Below are 18,593 nucleotides of genomic sequence, written 5' to 3'. Positions count from 1 at the left end.
CTCATATCCATCAAGAAATTACTGGGTGTGTGCCCAATTATGATTAATATGCATCATTCAAGTAGAAATTTATCAAAGAAGATTTTATTATTAGCATTAAAATATCTAAAAACTTAAATTTGTTTTATTTGTTAACAGAACTTTGGACAAATGACACACACACAGCTGTATATGCAAATATAAACTTACCAAGGCAATGATATACTATTTATTTCATATCAATTGAATTAAATGTAGCTTACACATAAAATTATTATATTTGTGATATTATGGACCTGATGAAATTTAGTGAATTTCAGAGTATAAATAAATAGATTATTCAGAGCTATTTTATTCCAAGTTTATGCAGTGCCGACAAACAAGTAAAACAGAGTTAATTCCTCTCCCTTCACTAGGTAAGAGACAAAGCTTTCCCAACCGTCTTGAATTCGGCAAAAAGTTCTGACTCTATATGCACTGGATGGCACAACATAACTTTTGAGCTTCAATTCCTCATCTGTAACTGAGGATAATGCTATCTGTCTCAATTTTCAATCTCAGGCTGTAAATATGATCAAGTAAGATATGGGAAGCAAATTGTCCTTGTAAAGTGCTACATAATTATGAGACCTATATAAATATAATCTGGGAAGGAATTAAACCTGTAGTGAAATTAGCAGACCTTGTACTTTTTGCCCCTTTTCCACTGACTGCTAGCCATTTTATGAACACAAAAACAAACAGCAGGAAAAAGTCCAACAACTAAAACTGGAAAACCTATTGTTTTTTTCTGAAAGAATTCTAATGAAAGTATACATGGGGAAAGAAAAATGGAAGTAGAAGTGCACAAGAAGGCAAACAGCTGAAATTGTAATGGGGGTGGGAGGTAATAGCAGTAGACACTTTCCCTTTAATGTGTCAAGTAATGTATTCTTTTAAGAAAATAGTGTTTTATGATTCACTATAGCTGTCCAGTAATTATTTAACAGTAAATACAAAAATGGGCAATAAAAATTCCTTCTAGAAAAAAGTCACTTAATTTTAAAACAAATAAGCACCTTTGCCTATTAGGAAACTCAACCAAGCCATTTCATGTGCACTGTAACATCCCATCCAATGCTTCCATCACCAGTCCTCTGCTTCTTGCAACAAGCAGGACTCACCCTGGCTGCAGCCAAATGCACACAAAATCAAAAAGGGGAGCCCATGCTTCCATGGCAGTCTAGAAGAATCCACCAAGGTAAATGAAGACACAGTCTAAAAAACAGTGGTAATGGCAGCAGTGGGGGATTGGGACTATTTGCTAAAGGGAATGGCATTAATGATTTGAATTATTAGAGCATGTCCCCACATTCTCAGTTTAGTAAAGGCTCCATAAAGAAACATAAGTGCATACTCCTCTCCAGGAATCCTGAGAGTGAAGACATCAGAAACACAACATTAACACGCTTTATGCCAATGACACAGGACTCAAAAAACCCTGAAAACACCCGCACCAAGTCCCTGGGAGACTACTCTTACTAGAGACACTTCTTTGCTTATATAAGTGTTTCACTGTATCATGCTGCAATAATTAATGCCCATTCAAAATAATAACAGGAGATAGTGTCTGCAGACAAAGAAAGCAGGCAAGGGTGCCAGGTATGCAGAGCAGTGCAGGAGGAAGAATGTGGAAACTGTTCAGCTCACTCTTTAACTGCTGCCTGTTGTGCAAATATTTGTGATGGATGATTTCCTGCCATGCCAGTCAGCCTTTGAGGCAGTACCACGCCGTCTGTTGGTTGTTCTAAACAGGGTGAGGTCCACCATTAAATCTGTGGCTCCCTTCCTCTCTCTCTGGTTTGTAATTATAAAAATGTGGATGTGCTATTTTTAGTCTGATTATTTTTTTTTAAACGAGGATTCTTTCCATCCAGGCAGCCTCTTCAGTGAGTGCGAAGTAGAGAACAACCTATTCTTAAACTACTTCTGACTGGAGTGGATTTGGTCTGAGACGTGTGTCTTTCTGTAGAATGGCCTTGACTATGGACCAGGAAATATTGTCTACTCATAAAAACATGTGCTATACCTGGGAAAAGAGAAATGCCATCAGGCTCCAATCTAGAGTGCAGCAAATCATCTTCAGCAGAACATTTCTCAAGGAGTGTTCTCTATGTTTTTAAAAGAACATTCCAATACACACTGGCCCCTCATTTCTTGAAGATCATTCTAAACAATAGCTGCTATCCAAACTGATACGCTGTCCTCTCTGGAAATCCAAATATTCCTTGGAATTTTTTTCCTCCAGATTAGAATGAAAATCCAGATTTTATAGAGTTCAATCTCTAGGGAGGTTAGAAATGCTCAAAATCACTTTGCAAACAAATGTGGAACAAGTGGTTTAAGACAGAATCAGAGTATTAATCAGCAGTAGACACTCAGTTCTCCCAGGCTGAGGGTCTCCATATGAACATAAGGAACATTTTCACTCTATGGAAAGGTAGCTCAGGAACACAAGTTCTCTTGCTGTTCATTAAAGTGGACACTGTGCCAGGATTGCATGTCCCCAGAGTAAAATTATTAACCACTTTGTCTGCGAGCCAAAGGAAATTGTCATATCAGAGTTTTATGTAGGATGCATTTAAAAGATATTCTTAGGATGTGACCCTGGGCCACCCAAAATTCTGCTTCAGGTGTTGAAGTGCAAATGCCACTAACACACACACAATTTGTGGAAGCCATTCCATGAGAGGAGCAGCCCTCAAGGTGGAAAATAACGTTAGTCCTCAACAGTGTTATGTTTTACAATAGGAATTAATTAAGCAGTAATCCGTGACAGGACATGCATCATGGTATCATAATCACAGGCCTCAGCTGCATTACAAGGCAGAAGGCCAAAGACTGAGAGCTTCCAACCAGCCTGGGAATGCAATTAGGGTAAAATGCTGTGTGCCCTGGAGTGCCTTTATGCCAGGTTAAAAATTCATAGATATTACGCTCTCCCTCTAGGATACTAAAATAATCCACTTGAATAGAATTCTCAAGTAAGTGACTTTCCCTCCCCAGTCTCTCAAAGGTCAAACTAGAGGACAACATTAAATTTGGAATGCCAATGACACCCCAAGGTAAGACCCTGCCCAGCCACTAGCATTCCTGACTCATTTTAAGCTTTCCTGGTAAAGGTGTTCCGACTCTGCCTAAACATCTATGTCATCTTCCTCAGAGACTCACTTTTTGGGTATTCATATCTTTAATATAAAATTGTTTCACAGTGGTTCAGATTTGGTGTTTTGGGAAAGGATGGGAAGATGAGCTTTACCAACAACGCTCAGTTAAGTAGCCCCAAATAATTGGTAATGGCAGGCAGTAAATTTTTCAGTGCTATTAAAGACAGCTATATAGTAAAGTGGGAAGAAAAATAAGGAAAAGGTATAAAATGACTTCAAAAAAGTCTTAGGAAACAACATTAAAAGATATTTATTAGGGGACAAAAACTTGAAATACATACATATGAGAGAAATTCATATTATAAAAAATATTACGGAGAGTATGCAAATATAAAACTGAACTTTAATTCCATTTTCCATGAACTTCTTGAGGTTTCCTCTTACTACACTACAACTTGAGTATGCTTCTCAATCCTGCTGTCCTAGCCATACTCAGTTAAAAGGAAATGTAAAAAAAAAAAAAAAAGAAAGAAAGAAAGAAAGGAAGAAAAAAGGCTACTTATCCACAATTAAGAATACGGAAGTGATCTGCAGTCCTTTGTTCAACTCTAAACTGAAATGGTTAAAAAGCTTATCAGACCAATCAGGAAACTTGGCAGGTTTGAAACGGGATATTTTTAGATTTAAGCAAAAATGTACACAGAAAATAAATGTGACCACCAGTGATTAAATGTTTAAAAACACTCACACTCACATCTGGGGTAGATTAGGTACTAAATTCAAGTCATTTGAAAGTAGTAAAAAAAAAATTCAAATACTGAAACAACCCACGAATAGATTTTAAAATGTTATATCCTTCAACTTGGGTGTTAAAAAAATCTTTCATCAATTGACACTGTTAATGCAATAGAGGCATGTACTTTAACTGTCTGAAAACTAAAAATCACGCTTATCTTTCAAAAACATCAAATTGTACTATCAGGTTTCCCTACTTTACAAATATTATGCAGTTGAGTTTGTAGTAGAATGTATAATGCATAAGATAAGGGAAATGAAGAAAATATTTATCTACCTTAGAACAGCGCTGACAAAAGGTCACCAAATTGAATCACAAACCCTTATAACACTTGACTAAAACTGTTATCACTGTTTTCCCACAAAAGTAAAAGCTAGGCCCCAAAGGTTTGCGCATGCCTACTCTCCCCTCTCTCGGCCCACATTATATCAGCCAGCTGCAGGATCACTGCATCCCAGTATCACCTCCAAAACTGCCCAGTTTTCATCACAGAGCTCAAAACCAGACCTCCAGATGACTTCCCTAAATCATTCCACACGTGCCATTACTCCAGCTCTGATGGTGGTAGCTGCCTCGGCCCCCAACTGCTTTCATACCACCCCAAGAAAAACCAGGTGCTTTGGTTTCTGGAAAGGGTTGCCCTGAAAATCATTTCTCACCTGCTGTAAAATGTGTCTTTCCCTCAGCGTCATCAGCCTTCTGTGAAGCTCTACCAGTTCATCTAGGTATGCCTGAAAGAGAAGTGAATCCCCTCAAAGAATGAGCACTGTACAAAGCAGCTCAAAAGCAGACAAGTAAGAACATACAAGCATCAACTGGGGGGCTCTGCCTTTTACCACTCTGTCAGACTGTCAACTCGGTATCCAAAGCTTCTGGCACACTGAGTCTTCCCCAGCCCTACTATTACACTTATGAAGCCCGCTTTGAAAATCATGGGGTAGACGGTCAGCTCTTGCACTTATTCTCAACAAAATTCAAATCAGTAGAAGTATCTTCCCCCAACAATTCTTTGACACAGAATAAGAGAAATACAATATCAAACTGTGCACTGAAACATGTTATCACAATTCATTTTTTCCCTTCACCCCAGAAGGTTTTTGACTAAAAGAAAAAAAAGTTTGAACACAGAACTATTAAATCCACAGGGCAAACTATGTCAGCACAAATTCTTAAAAAAAAAAAAAAAAAGGCTTTCTCTCCATACCAAGCATTGCTACCAAACAATGCCTGCAAGTGACAGAAGTGACAGAAGAGTATTTTTGAGTAACAGAGATCATTATCCAAATTAGCATTCGGTTTGTGAAGGGTATCTCACTTTGCATATGCTCAGATTCATGAGTCTCTGTTAGTGTAACTGCATGGGTAACCCCAAGAATCATTTGCAAAGAGATCTGCTTGACCTTGTAAAGCATGGTAGGGCTATGCTTAGACCAGGTGACTCAGCACCAACCAGGGTTTACACTCAGATTTGAGACGCAAGATGCAATCCATGGGAATGCACACCACAGATTTAATGTCTTGCTCACGCGTATCAGACAGTCCTTAACTCAGCCACCTCTACCATGATTCTCTCACCTCCCAATTCATGTGCCTCAAAACCATTGGCTAGTCACTATAGGAAATGATAGCGCAAGGCTAAACTTCACACGGAGGTTACCAGCGAGACATGGAAGAAATATAATGCAAAACACTGGAATGACGTATTCATTATTTGGGAATCTCGGGCACTTCTGATGATGAAAATGAAAGCAGGCCCAACAAAACGAGCAAGACCAACGAAAAGGAAAACAAGCTTCGTCATGGAGGCAGACACGATGAGGGACAGCAAACCTACCTTGTCACATTCGCCATTCTTTATTTGCTTATCTGATTTGCTTTGCTTTATTGGACTTTTCACTTCAAGAATCTAAGGACCAAAGAGAATGCTGTTACATTTTATTTCAAGCACATCTCTTCAAACTAGCTAAATAAATAAAGGTGCACACTGAATGAAATGTCATACAATGACATCGGTTTCTAAAATAGCATTTCTCCTCTACACCTTTTGTTAACCTTATTTTCAGGAAAAATAAATTACTTCTGATTGAAATGCTTAGTCAGGCAATAGGACTTAAAAAAAAGTTGATGATAAGCAAATTGATGTAAGCTTCCAGGACCGCCTTTTGCCACAACACTCGGATGCATGTGTCACAGCCGAGTTATACCAACGTAGCCCCTTGCGGCAAGAATTCTTCCTATTCATTCTGCTGTTTCAGTGTATGCCAGGGATTATTAAAACAACAAAAAGAATACCCAAATGCCCTTCTTAGTAACTAACTTTCAGATTTAAAACTTACTCATATCCACTGAATTACTGTCACTTTGGAAATGAAGATACCATCAGTTTTTCTGCTTGTTACCCACTTGGGATCCACCAACTGAAGAAATACAGAGGCAGGACTATTTCATGGGCCTCAAGAAAAAAATATATTTGCTCATCACATTTTTTTTCTTTTCTTTTTTTAAAAGAAAAGATTTATTTTTATTTGGAAGGTAGAATTAAGAGAGAGGGTAAGGGAAGAAGGGAAGACAGGCGAGAGAGAGAGAGCAATACCGAGCTATCTTTCATCATTGACTCACTTCACTAAGAGCTACATGGTCAGACCTAGGCTGGTCTAAAGTCAGGAAAATCCAGAAACTTCTTCAAGGCCTCCTATACCACCAGTGCAGAGGGCCAAGCTTTTGGGCCATTTTTCACTGCTTTCACAGACAATTAGCAAGGAGCTGGATTAAAAGTGGAGCAGCCAGGATTCAAACCAGTGCTCATACGGGATATCAGCGCCATAGGCTGAAGCTTAACCTGCTACATCACAAAGCCAGCCTCCACATTTTCTTTTATATGGACAACTGCAATTAAGTTATCAATAGCAATGAAAACTTTGGTGGGGATCTAGGTTTCTAAGCAATAAAATAGAAAAAATGTTTTCTTTAACAAGGATAGCTGATTTACTAGACAGGATCCTCAAAACTAAGGAGTATGTGGGAAATTTTAAACAGCCCTTGCTTAAACAGACTAAGAATCACTGAATTAATGATGAGATTACAAAAGTATATAAATGTAAAAGGGAAAATAATTTGTCTCTTTCATTATAATCTCATTATCAATTTAGCTGCTACAATTGGAAACTCATACTAAAAGGAAAAATGCCAAATAAAGGATTTATCTGAAGAAGTTTCACAATGCTACTGTTTTCTCTACCCATGTTCTCTATCCATGTTCTTCCTCAGACACAGTTCCATTTATGGTCTCCCCTGGTAAGAGTGAGTCCACTTTGTACATGACAAGAGCACTAATTGGGCTTAGAAGCAAATGTTCAGGTCCTAGCCTATTATTTAATGGTTTGGGTCTTTCAAAACTGAACAGGAAATACAAATAAGATAATGCCCAGATTCTTACTTAGTCTTAAAATACTATGTTATGAATACAAATTTCCCTTGCTGTATCTGGCATTGTGGTTCAGTGCATTAAAAGCCACCACTTGGAAACCCAGCATTCCATATTTGACAGCCAGTTGGAGTCCCGGTTGCTCCACTCCCTGCTCATGTGACTAGGAAGACAGCGGAAGATGATCAAAGTATACGGGCTCCTGACCCCCATATGGGAGATGGGGATGCAGGTGCAGGTTCCTGGGTTTCTGTTTGGCCCACCTCTGAGTCGTTTGGGGAGTGATGCAGCATACAGAAGATCTCTTTTCCTTTCAAATAAATCTTCTAAAAAGGCTTTTTTTTCCTTATTGAGGATCAATTCATGACATTCTGATAAGCTTAAACACTTCTAGCAGGGTATGTTTTTCTTTGAGAACAATGGATATGTAAGAGGTCTGTTTCCAACAGTCTTTCCTGAGAATCACACTTAATTTCTTCATTCTGAACATTAAGATAATCAAATGATTTGAACAAACTGAAAATACAATACTCTGGCAACCCAAGGAAATTACTTAATAGCAGAGGCGAGGCAATCATCTTTAACATGCTCTGCTGTACAAAGGAAGCCAAACACCGCACAACATTCAGAATTTCCTCCTCTCTATTGTTGTTGGAAAGGAGACCTCCAGGGAAAAATCAGTGCTCAGAGACCTAACAGTAAGTAGGTCAGTAGATGGCACTCCTCGCCAACTCAGATACTGCTGGGCAATGCAGAAACAATCCTCTGAGATTTCAGGCGAAAGGAAAAACAGAACAGTACCTGCCTGCTTGTTTTGTGCCTCGGAGAACCACATTGTGTTCCCAGCATTTCCACACCCCATCTTCACAACTCACTATATTCTCTATGGTCAAAGTAACTGAGGAGGCTGAATTGCAATGGAACTTTACTAACCAGCTTTAGAATCCTGCCACTTTCCCTTCAAAGCCAATAAAAAGAGAGAGAGACAGACTGAACATTTGGGTGTTTAAGTCCCACCCCACACATGCTGTAAATGCTACAGCACAGAAGGCCAAAATACACTGAAATCCTACTTTCTTTCTTCCGAAGCAGCAGTGGCAGGAACAAAAGCTCTGGGTGTCAGTGACCCGCCTCAAGTTACCGAGTGGCTGCCCAGGGAGGGCTTGGCTAATCTTCAGTCTTTGATCTCTCCCTGCTCCAAAATAAACAGCTTTGTCAAAACCTCATTCTGAGAGAGCTGAGCTATTCTGAAGACAATTGTTTTATTTATGATCATTTCTTATCTTTAGGGAAACGATTCCAGAATGTAAAAGTACAACGCCTTGCCTTCTGCCGGCTTATTCCAGACCAGTTTAACTGGACAGACTCTTTTTAATTTCATTCAACATGCCTTGCAGGCTGACAGGTGATTTATGATATTCTGAATATTAACTTGGGTCCAATGGATCACTTCCTTCCTTCCAATCTTGTCTCCACTTCCCCACCCCCTTCTTTGGACTAAAAAAGATATGGTACTTTGTTTCTGCTTGAGATTCACATAAGGGAATTTGGGAGTGGAAAAAAAATCACCTTTGGTTACAAGGATGCAGCACTTTTTATTATTCTCATTAGATTGTACTAAGGGAGAAAGAACCACCAGGCTGCCCAGATATCCCATGAGAACAAATGAATATGATTATTAGCATTATTGCCCTTCATCTGATGAATGGCTTAAGAATCAAATTGTTAAGGTCACGTATTTTTTCAAAATCTCTTTGTGAAAAAAAAATGTGGTAACTTATTCAGCATATGGTTTTTCAAAACTGAGAGTTCTTCATTGATGGTCATTATTTGCTCCTAACAATACTCAGGTAAATCACTTGCTGTGGTAGCACGTGGATCTTTCTTTGTTCACTTTTTTGTTTTTCTGGGAGTTAGAAAGTGTCTGACCTAACTAGCACTTCCCTGTTTCCTAGTCTCCAGGAGAAATTAGAAAAGTATTGGGCAATTCAGCTTTGCCTGGTCCTTTCCCAAAACTTGAGAGATGACCATCAATGTGCAGACGCAGAACATGGTGGGTGGCCGAGGAGTGGAAGTGGGGTTTAGGTCTTCTCTGCATGACATGTTTGTTTTTGTTTGTTTTTTTTTTTTTTTGATACAAAATTTCAGATGTCTGTCTCTCGCTCATTTTCAAAAATAAAACCGAAACACATTCCAGAGTGAAACTGAAGTAGGTTTCTACAACATTCTCACTATTTCATTCTGTCAGCAGAGAACTAAGACTTGGCAATTTTCAAAGTTCCAGAACACTGACTTCAAGGGACAGCACCAATATCTAAGGCAATGCAGGTGATGTGAGGGGTTAGCGTATCAATTCTAAACAAAATCCTAAAAAGCTTGTTGTAGTTTTTCAGGTTCAAAGAGATCAATACTTCTTCTGTACATACATCCTACCCCAGACTGGCTAGAAGTTAAAGCACATGGGCGTTCTCATTCTGCTTCTCAGTATATGGAGCAGGGACATACAACTGAGCGTTACTGGCAGATTAGTACCTCATATGTGAAGCTGCGTTTTTAAATCAACATGCCAAGCAGCTATTGGTATATTATTTAATTAGATCAAATAATTCCTACTGCCTCCAGAGAGATAATACCATTTACTTTTGAGCTTGTTTTGATAGGTAAGTTTAAAAAAAAATTTGACCAAAAAAAAAAAAAAGTAAATTTTATCTAAAGTCAGCCAGCACAAAATTGTCTATTCAGAATGGGGTTTAGGAGACTTAGTAGGTATAATGGGCACGCTAGGAGTTTGTTGGAGTCACAGCTCAAGAATGGTCGGGGGAGATGGTGATAGAAATTAACGAGAGCACAAAAGGACTCTAGGGCCTAAACATAGTCCACAAATATGCTGCTGTCTGAAGTATTCTGATTCTCATGCAATATCCACTGGAAGCAATTGTCGGTTTTTAATAAGGGTGGTGGGGGTTTCTGATGTAGGGGTGAAGACACAGAACTGCTCTCACTATCACTGCCACCACTTAAGCTAACTCTGAAAAGAGAGAAGTCACAATGAAGCCTCAATTGGTTTCAATTGGATATACAATTATAGGAAGGGTCCATATTCTATTCCTTTGCCAGCTTTTACTGAAGCATAAATATACAAAAGGATCCCAAGTTATCTAGTTGGCTAGCCCAGTACTCTTTTCAACTGACTGGCCACAACACCGATATCCTTTCTCTTTTTACTTTCACAGAAATGTGTGGCTTGTTGACGAAAGATAGCATGGGCAGGGCGGGCCCTCGAGATGGAGAAGAAGAGACAGCAAGGGAACAAATCTACAAGAGAACTTAAACTTGGGCTTTCATTCATACATAGGACACAAAGTAACTGAAGCTGATCTGTAGTGGGTACAAAGAGCAGTGACACAATTTCTATTTAACAGTGAAAGATTCAAGTTCTATGCAGACCATATAAATAAAGAATTCTAACTGTTAAGGGCTCTTTGCAGCTATTTGGGGAGTGAACCGGTAGATAGAAAATTTCTAGCTCTTTCCACCTTTCTGTAATTCTCACTTCAAACATTTCTATATATGTGTATGTGTGTACATATATATGTGTACACACATATATATATACATATGCATATATATTACAAAACAAGGGAGAAAATGACACAGAATACCAATTCAATGCACATTGAGAATTTTGCATCTCTTGCTACTTGAACATAGTTTATTTTAATAAATAATGAAAATACTCCACTCTTACTCAGTTAACGAAAACTCACCAGTTCTGCCCAGACCATATCCAAACTATTTGCTCATTAAATAGATTAAGTTTTCATTTTGCTCAATTTATAGCAATAACAATGAGCATTATTTTCTCAACATCTTGTTAATTCCTTGCAGTTCCAAGAGATGATCCTTCACTTCTCGACAAGAATCCTGAGGCAGAGTATCTATGATAACAGGCATCTTCCACCAATTGGGCACCAGGCAGGTGATCTGTGCTACCTGACATTCCTTACTTATTTCATCTGTCAATCTTCCGATATTATCACAAGCTAATATCCTTTGCAGATGAGGAAACTTAGCACCAGAAGTTGAAGGTAAATCGCATAATTAAGCAGTAAGGCTAGTGCCTAAAGTCATAACTCTTTCTAATCAAGCCACCACTCTACTTTGAGGAGTTACATATACAGTAATAAGGAGTAAACGGTCAACAGATTTTGTTTGCATCCTATATTTAAGCCTACTTTTCAATCCATCTAATGGAACACAATCATTTTCTCATGGACTCACAGGAGTTCTGTTAAGCCAAGTATATGTTTGTTCCTAAGGTTGTGGATTCTCACTTATTTGCCATGAAGAACACTGTTGACGATAAAGAAGTAACACGTAAACCCCACAGTTTACCTGGTTGTTGTTGGTTTTTAATAAAGGTGGTGGGGGTTCATGATGTAGGGGTGAAGATGCAGAACTGCTTTCACTATCACTGCCATCACTTAAGCTAACTCTGAAAAGAAAGAGAGAAGTCACATGTATCATCACAACTATGCCAGAAATGTCCATGGAAATGGACATCAAATGCGAGTACTCCAAACACTTACCACTGAGACGTAGGTTTTTAACTCACAAATAGTTCAGCACTTATTTTGTATCTAGAACTGAAACTTTAAATTGATCTCCTGTCTCTCAGAAGAGAAAAGACAACTTAGTCCACATCATTCACTCAGTCACAGAGGTACAAGGGATACTGCTAGAATTCAAGCCCAAGTCAGTACTTGGTCACAGTATTGATGTGTGAGGCCCAGAATGCTATGACTGCATTCTTGCTGTGTCATAATTCAGGGGTCTCTCGTCCTAAGTGCTGATACAACAATTCCTTGGAAATCTGCTAAAACAACATAAGAAACAGTGTGTTTGGGATAACTTCTTCAGAAAATGTGTCATATCTTCCAGTATCTGAAGACAGTATAAATGCCAGCTCCTCCTCTCCGTTTTCCCTCTCAGAGTGACGTGTCTCTTAGCCAGAGAGGAGCTACTTCATTCAGCACTGGTGATGTATGAGCTCCTTCGGTGCTTGTTCCTTCTTCGGTTTAACAGGAACTTGATACAATTTTCTCAGAAACAGAAAATGCTTTAGAAATCAGGCTAGCTTCTCTTCCTCTCTGAATAGGTAATCACATTCTAGCTCTATTACATATTCAAACAGGCAAGATACAAGATAGGAAATGAAAAGGATACACTGGGACATCCTTTTAGCGAAAACCGATGGAACTTGTTTTTCTTAACTAAATTACATTAATGAAGTGTTCAGTTGAAGCGCTGCTGTAAAACGCTTCTTGACTGAAGTGGAGGCTGAGTATTTAAACTGATTAAACAGGTGAGACTTCACAAGTGCACTGAGGATCGAATGTTACACTGGGGCTGCCACAGTAACAGTACAGGTTGGGTTGGAAAAAGCAAATCATCCCCAATAATACGTATCGATGGGAAACATCTCACAAACATGCACGATTTTACACCACAACTCAGGACAGAGGCAGCAAGTGGGTTGGAGACAGTCAATCAGAAGAGCCATATCTTTTAAACAACAATTTTGGAAATTGTCTAAATAGGTCATGCATATTTTTTTTATGAGCTAAACTAGACAGGAGCCAGCTGTCCGCATGTTGGTTGGTAATCGTTCCTTCACTCCAAGTTTTGCTTCATTTTTAGGATTGTTTTCCTTCCCCTACTAGTTTCCCTCTTTTCAGATAAACAACTTGTGAAGGAAAATGTTAGAAGGTCAAGAACAGAGGGATTTTTCTTTTCTCTAATTGAAAGGGAATATGAACAGGTGAATTTGGAGACAAGCTGGAGAAATGATAGTGCTGAGATCTCTTACATATCCTACGTACATCACAGAGGGTCTTCCCAAAGAATGCTAAGGAACCGCTCATTCAGAAGAGCATGTTATTTGAACGAACTGGGTTACGACTGCCTTCTCTGTAGGAATGTTAGGGCCTTCTACATAGTCACAGATAACGGGGACAGATTTAATGCAATATATTATAAATGTAATTAGATTTTAAGTTCAAGTAGATTCATATTTTTTTCTACTCAAAACATATTAGAGTAAGCACACCTATTTGTTTTCCTCATGACAAAGGAAAAAAATCCCCAAGGCAGTTTCAAGTTGACTATTAATTATAAGTGACATGAATTACCATTTTATAATGTGGAATTACACCTCACAGCATTAAAGCTACTTAAGGAACCTAATTGTCAGCACACTTAAAAGGAATTTATTTGCTGAAAAACACACACAGGTGATCCTAGTTTTAATTAGGTCAAACACATAATTCACTGGAGCCAATTATGTATTTCTAACTCCAAACAGCAAACACCTTTCTTGAATTCTGAGACAATCTCCAGCAATGAATCCACACTGACTCTTCAGATGAAAACAAGCTTGAATTAAGCAGTCAGTCCTTACACTTGCTAAATACTCTGACCAATAAGGACTTCGAATATGACTTTTTCTTATTAGTTTTATTAGAGGAAAAAGTTCTTTCTGAGAAAAGGGAAAAATAGCTCCTTACTGATATGAGAAACATCTGAAAGAGCCTTGGTTTCTAACAAATGTGACCATTCTCTGTCCCTGATCTTGTTGTTTCACACTTTGGCTGCCACAATAGCTGGTCTAGCGAAAGGGTCTGAAGTCCATCGCCAGGAACCTGAACTTCATTCTTTCTAAGATACTCACCTGCGACTTCTGCTGCCTCCTCTATTTACAGGTCTCTCCATCTCTGAGTCATTGTCATTATCCTCTGCCTCATCTGATTCTTCCTCATTGTCATCGGAATGCAAATCTTTCATTATAGACCTTAAAGGACCTGAGTAATGAGAGTGAACCACGGTCAAACGCTAGTAGTAGTCTGAACACACTTGGCCATATTAGACACAAAGGAATGCTCACCAACATTACACCCTGGTTTAAAATAATTGTTTTTGAATATATTTACACAATTGACAAGACCATATTTGGTAGCTACTGGAACTCAACCTCTGCCAAATCACTATGGTGCTTTCATAAGACAGTCCCAAAGTGCTCACTGAAGAGTATCTATTTTTGTAGGGATACTTTTTTTCCCCCTAAGAAAAAAATACACCTAAAAAGAAACATAAAGGTCTATTAGTAAATTGAATGTTTTGTTAGGTTAATCCATGTATTGAAAAGCTAAGATTAATAAATCACTGTGGTTGTAACTTGTTCTTGGCAATGCAGCCTTTGTGTGGTACTTTTTGATCTATTAAGGTTTAGCTGTTCCTTTTATTTCAAGGTCAGTTTCAGGTCATGCAAGTATTTCAGTCAAGTTCAGATTATAAAGTATTTCAATTCCATGGTGTAACGTTCTATCTCTGATCTTCATATTGATCTCGGACACAATGTCTTGTTACAATAACTTTATGCACCTAATTTTCATTATACTTTTAAAAAATTCTTGGCACAATGCCAGCATGTATTAACATAAGTAACACCATGTAATAAATCAGGTGCCCAGAAACTTCAACACAGTATCCAGTGATTCATGGAAAGGATAATAAAATTAAAGATCAAGCTGTAACTGATTTTATTCTAGGACACAGAACTGGACAAACACACAATCACACATACATCATTCATTAATGTAGCTACTTCTTACTTTGCCTTTCTAAATGTAATTAAACCAGGCAGATATAATCAAGTCTATGAAAGAAACTGTAAAGGGAATGAGAGTGCATTTTCATTCAGGATTAGGTAATTCCTAAAGCCTGATCTATGCTAGAGACATCCAACACCAACTCAGTTCTAAAAGAAGTATTGACTCTTGCGACCTCTTATTCTGCAAAATCCAAGTTTGCAGGCTTTTGTAGTAGGCTTATTTCTTGCAAAATCTGCAGAAAAGAATCTCTGAATAGCCAAAATGGGCACTGTCTTTTATTTTTCCCCAGAAGTCTAAGCCTTAGTATAAACACATACAACAATTTAAGCCTTTTTAAAACATACAAGACGATTACAATTTCAGCATGATCAAGGAAAACTGGTGTTTCATATAAGGCTAAAAATAATTATCCTTTGATAATTATTTTTGTATAACCCAAAAAGCCCACATTTTAAATTGTCTCTCTCTCACACACACACACACACAAATGGATAACATAATTTCCTTATTCTGAGTTTAAGTCAATTCCTGATTATGTGTAGAGGAAAAATATATCTAAAGTATATTTAGAATATATTTAAATTATCACATTACATTTGCGGAAAAAAACCCACTAATCTGTAGAAAAAAAAAACACATAGAATGGAAGCTATCCAGCAAGAAGAGTAAAAACATACTTGTCTATGTCAAACCCTCTCAAATCCAGCTTCTGCCATTGTATTTCCTTTGGGAATTCCCTGAAATGGGCTATGTCTATAATCCTTTTGTCAAATGGGACTCTGATGGCAGGGACTGGAAAAGGGGGAATTCCTGGAGCTTGGACTCATACATCAGAACAATGCTCAAGTACAGTCCTGGGGGAAATAAGTGCAACTGCATAAATGCAACTGTTATCATTCAAATAGTGAAACAGCAGAAGATAGGTCATAAATCAACTCATCAAGATGCTTTATGAGAAAAAAAATCTCCTTGTTTGCCTGAGAGATGTTTATACCTTGTTGTCTGGTCTGGGACGGAGTGAAGCTAGAGCTGGAGCTGGAGCTGGAACTGGCAGGACTGGGTTGTTCAGACTTTAAAGAAGAAAGGAAAGGAATTATCAATAAACTTGAGGGATACTATGTGTCTGACATTGATGACAATATTGTTGCTTAAAGCAGGCTTCACAAAAAACAGTCTGATACTGTGCAAGAGAGATAACTACACATTGCATTAAGTCAAAATACTAACACCAGAGACTCACGTCACCCTTTTTGTCTTACTTACCGTACTTTTGTTGCATGCAAGACAAAACAAAACAAAAAAATGCATTAAGCCAAGGATGAAGGGACAGAGTGTTACATGAGGAAGAAGCACCTGGCTTTGGTTCACTCCCATGTTTACTGTTATTTAGATCCCAGAAAAGAAATACCTTGATTACCCTTTCTGCAATGTTTGATTGACTCAATTGGTTAAAACATAGTGGTAATGAGGCCAAGGTCATTAGTTCAATCACATTATGAGCCAGTTAATTTTGCTCTGGTCCAAGGCCATGACCCAACCCTAACCCCATTCATCCACAGTTCACAAACGGAGGCCAACATTCACAAGACCCAGCCAAGTCTCACAAATGAGTCAAGGGAAAATGCTGCCACTATTTCAAAATAAAAATTATCCTTTAATTCCATAGCCCATTAATGGTAGGGGATAAATGCCAAATACACATCCTAATCTCTTATTCTTGACTGATTTTCCTCATCCCTTAATACCCAGAATAAGTTCTACATCCTACTTGACCCACCCAACTTAGTTTTCTTGCTATTCCAAATCTGAAAATGTACTAGATAGATGATTTGCCTATTAAACGTGCTGCAGTACTACGCTGCCTCTGATATATATTTTACCCCACACAGAGGTTAAGCTGCCAACACTTGAAAAAGCAATGATCTGCCTGCTGTGTGCTTCTTGTTATCCTCTCATCCTTAGCATAATAAACTGCATACAGCAAGCGCTCTGAACACAGTGCTTGTGTTCCACTGTGTACCAGCTTTATACAAGATTTTATAGGAAGTAAAGATGGGTAGAGTACTCATATACAGAAAAGTGGGCAGAGAAACTGCTCATATCACCAATCCACTTTGATTTTTACATATTTTGGGCCAAATTTAGTTTTAAAGTAACTTAGGGGCAGGTATTTGGTGTGGCATTAACCTGCCACAAGGGATATTCACATCCCTTCCTGGACAGCCTGGATTAAGGTTCTGGCCCAGCCCTATGTTTCAGTTTTCTGCTAACATACACCTTGGAAGGCACCAGCTGATGGCTTAAGTAGTTGGGCCGAGATGGATATGGAAGACCTAGACTGAGTCCCAGTTCCTGACTTCATCCTGGTTAGGCTCTGGCTACTGCAAGCATTTGGGAAATGAAGCCACAAATTGGATTTTTTTTTCTTTCAAATAAATAAAAACTTAAAATTTTAAAACTAAAATAACCTAATTGTGTTCAATTATGTATAGACTGGGTCTACCCCATTTCTCATTCTCTCATAGTCTCAACCACATCTACATACTCATGCTATTTAGGACAGATTTGAGGTCTTCCCAATTATAGGACCTATCCTCCCTTCTGCTTCCTTTAGCTGGTGATCAAGTTAGAGGACAAATTAAGAGCACCGTCTGAAGCTGATAAATGAAGATGAGAATTTCAGTTAGGTTTATACCACAGCTTCTTGCCACTAATTTTTCATCTCCATTCCCCTCCCAGCACTGAACTCCCACCCATCTCCCTAAGAGGCAGCAAGCTCCACCCACCCACCCCTCTCCAGTCCAGACACAAGGAAGCACTTTCAGGCATTCCTAATGCACACTTCACATCCTCAGACTGGCTGGGAAAACAGGTGTCAGCAATCTACCGCTCATTCTGCAGGAAAAGAGCCAGACAGGATCTCTAATGAGCAGCAGGCGGCCCACCAGCCCTTCACCACTGCAAGCTTTACTTGAGAATTGTAGTACAATGTCCTACACATTGCTGCTTGAGGCCCACAAAGAGCTGGTTTACAAGTACAAATGCCTGTGTGAGGTACTCTTCATTTCTGTTGAGTGGCTCTTCCACTGTTGAGCCCCAATGGTGAGTTACACAACTGAAAGGGCATTCAGCTAGCATTTATGTGCAATGCCCAGCTGTAAAACAGTTCTCCCAGCCTGCAGGATACTCCTTTTCCTCTCCAAGTTGCTCTTTTCAGCTATGAAAAGTGCCTGCAAATGGTATTATTTTGATAGCTCTGGAAACCATCTGGGAGCCAAAAAGGAGGTTTCCTTACAGCAAGCAGAGAGTGCTCAAATTCCCCAAGCTGACTGACCAACACACATTGCATCGGATTTAAAGGAGCTCTCTGCCTGAGCTGTTAGCAGAATGACATTAATTAGAACAAGAGGAGGATGGCCATCTTTCCATATGCCCTACATTAAACTTGGTCCATCTCTCTCAAGCATTACATGAATGTCACAGCCAGATCTGGAGTATACTACTTATATACTTTATCTTCTCACAAACTAGGGTAATAATTGCATAGCTACTAATCAACTGACAGTTTATAAGTGATA

General features: G+C 38.7%; 1 protein-coding gene across 3 annotated transcripts in view; it reads right to left on the bottom strand.

The window, feature by feature from the left end:
* MLLT3 (MLLT3 super elongation complex subunit) overlaps positions 1–18,593 on the bottom strand; it is a 274,971-nt gene that overhangs the window by 10,648 nt on the left and 245,730 nt on the right. For all 3 annotated transcript variants that reach the window (XM_040963302.1, XM_040963303.1, XM_040963304.1), the window contains 5 exons: positions 16,010–16,085; positions 14,076–14,205; positions 11,741–11,840; positions 5,756–5,827; positions 4,581–4,652 (listed from right to left, as the gene is read on the bottom strand). In XM_040963302.1, coding sequence (XP_040819236.1) covers positions 4,581–4,652; positions 5,756–5,827; positions 11,741–11,840; positions 14,076–14,205; positions 16,010–16,085 — 450 coding nt within the window. The remainder of the gene's footprint in view (positions 1–4,580; positions 4,653–5,755; positions 5,828–11,740; positions 11,841–14,075; positions 14,206–16,009; positions 16,086–18,593) is intronic.

Source organism: Ochotona curzoniae, unplaced genomic scaffold, assembly GCF_017591425.1.
Source record: "Ochotona curzoniae isolate NIBS_2020 unplaced genomic scaffold, NIBS_Ocur_1.0 scaffold_3208, whole genome shotgun sequence".
NCBI lineage: Eukaryota > Metazoa > Chordata > Mammalia > Lagomorpha > Ochotonidae > Ochotona > Ochotona curzoniae.
Note: the sequence above shows the minus strand (reverse complement) of the source record. Positions and strands in the feature narration are given on the sequence as shown.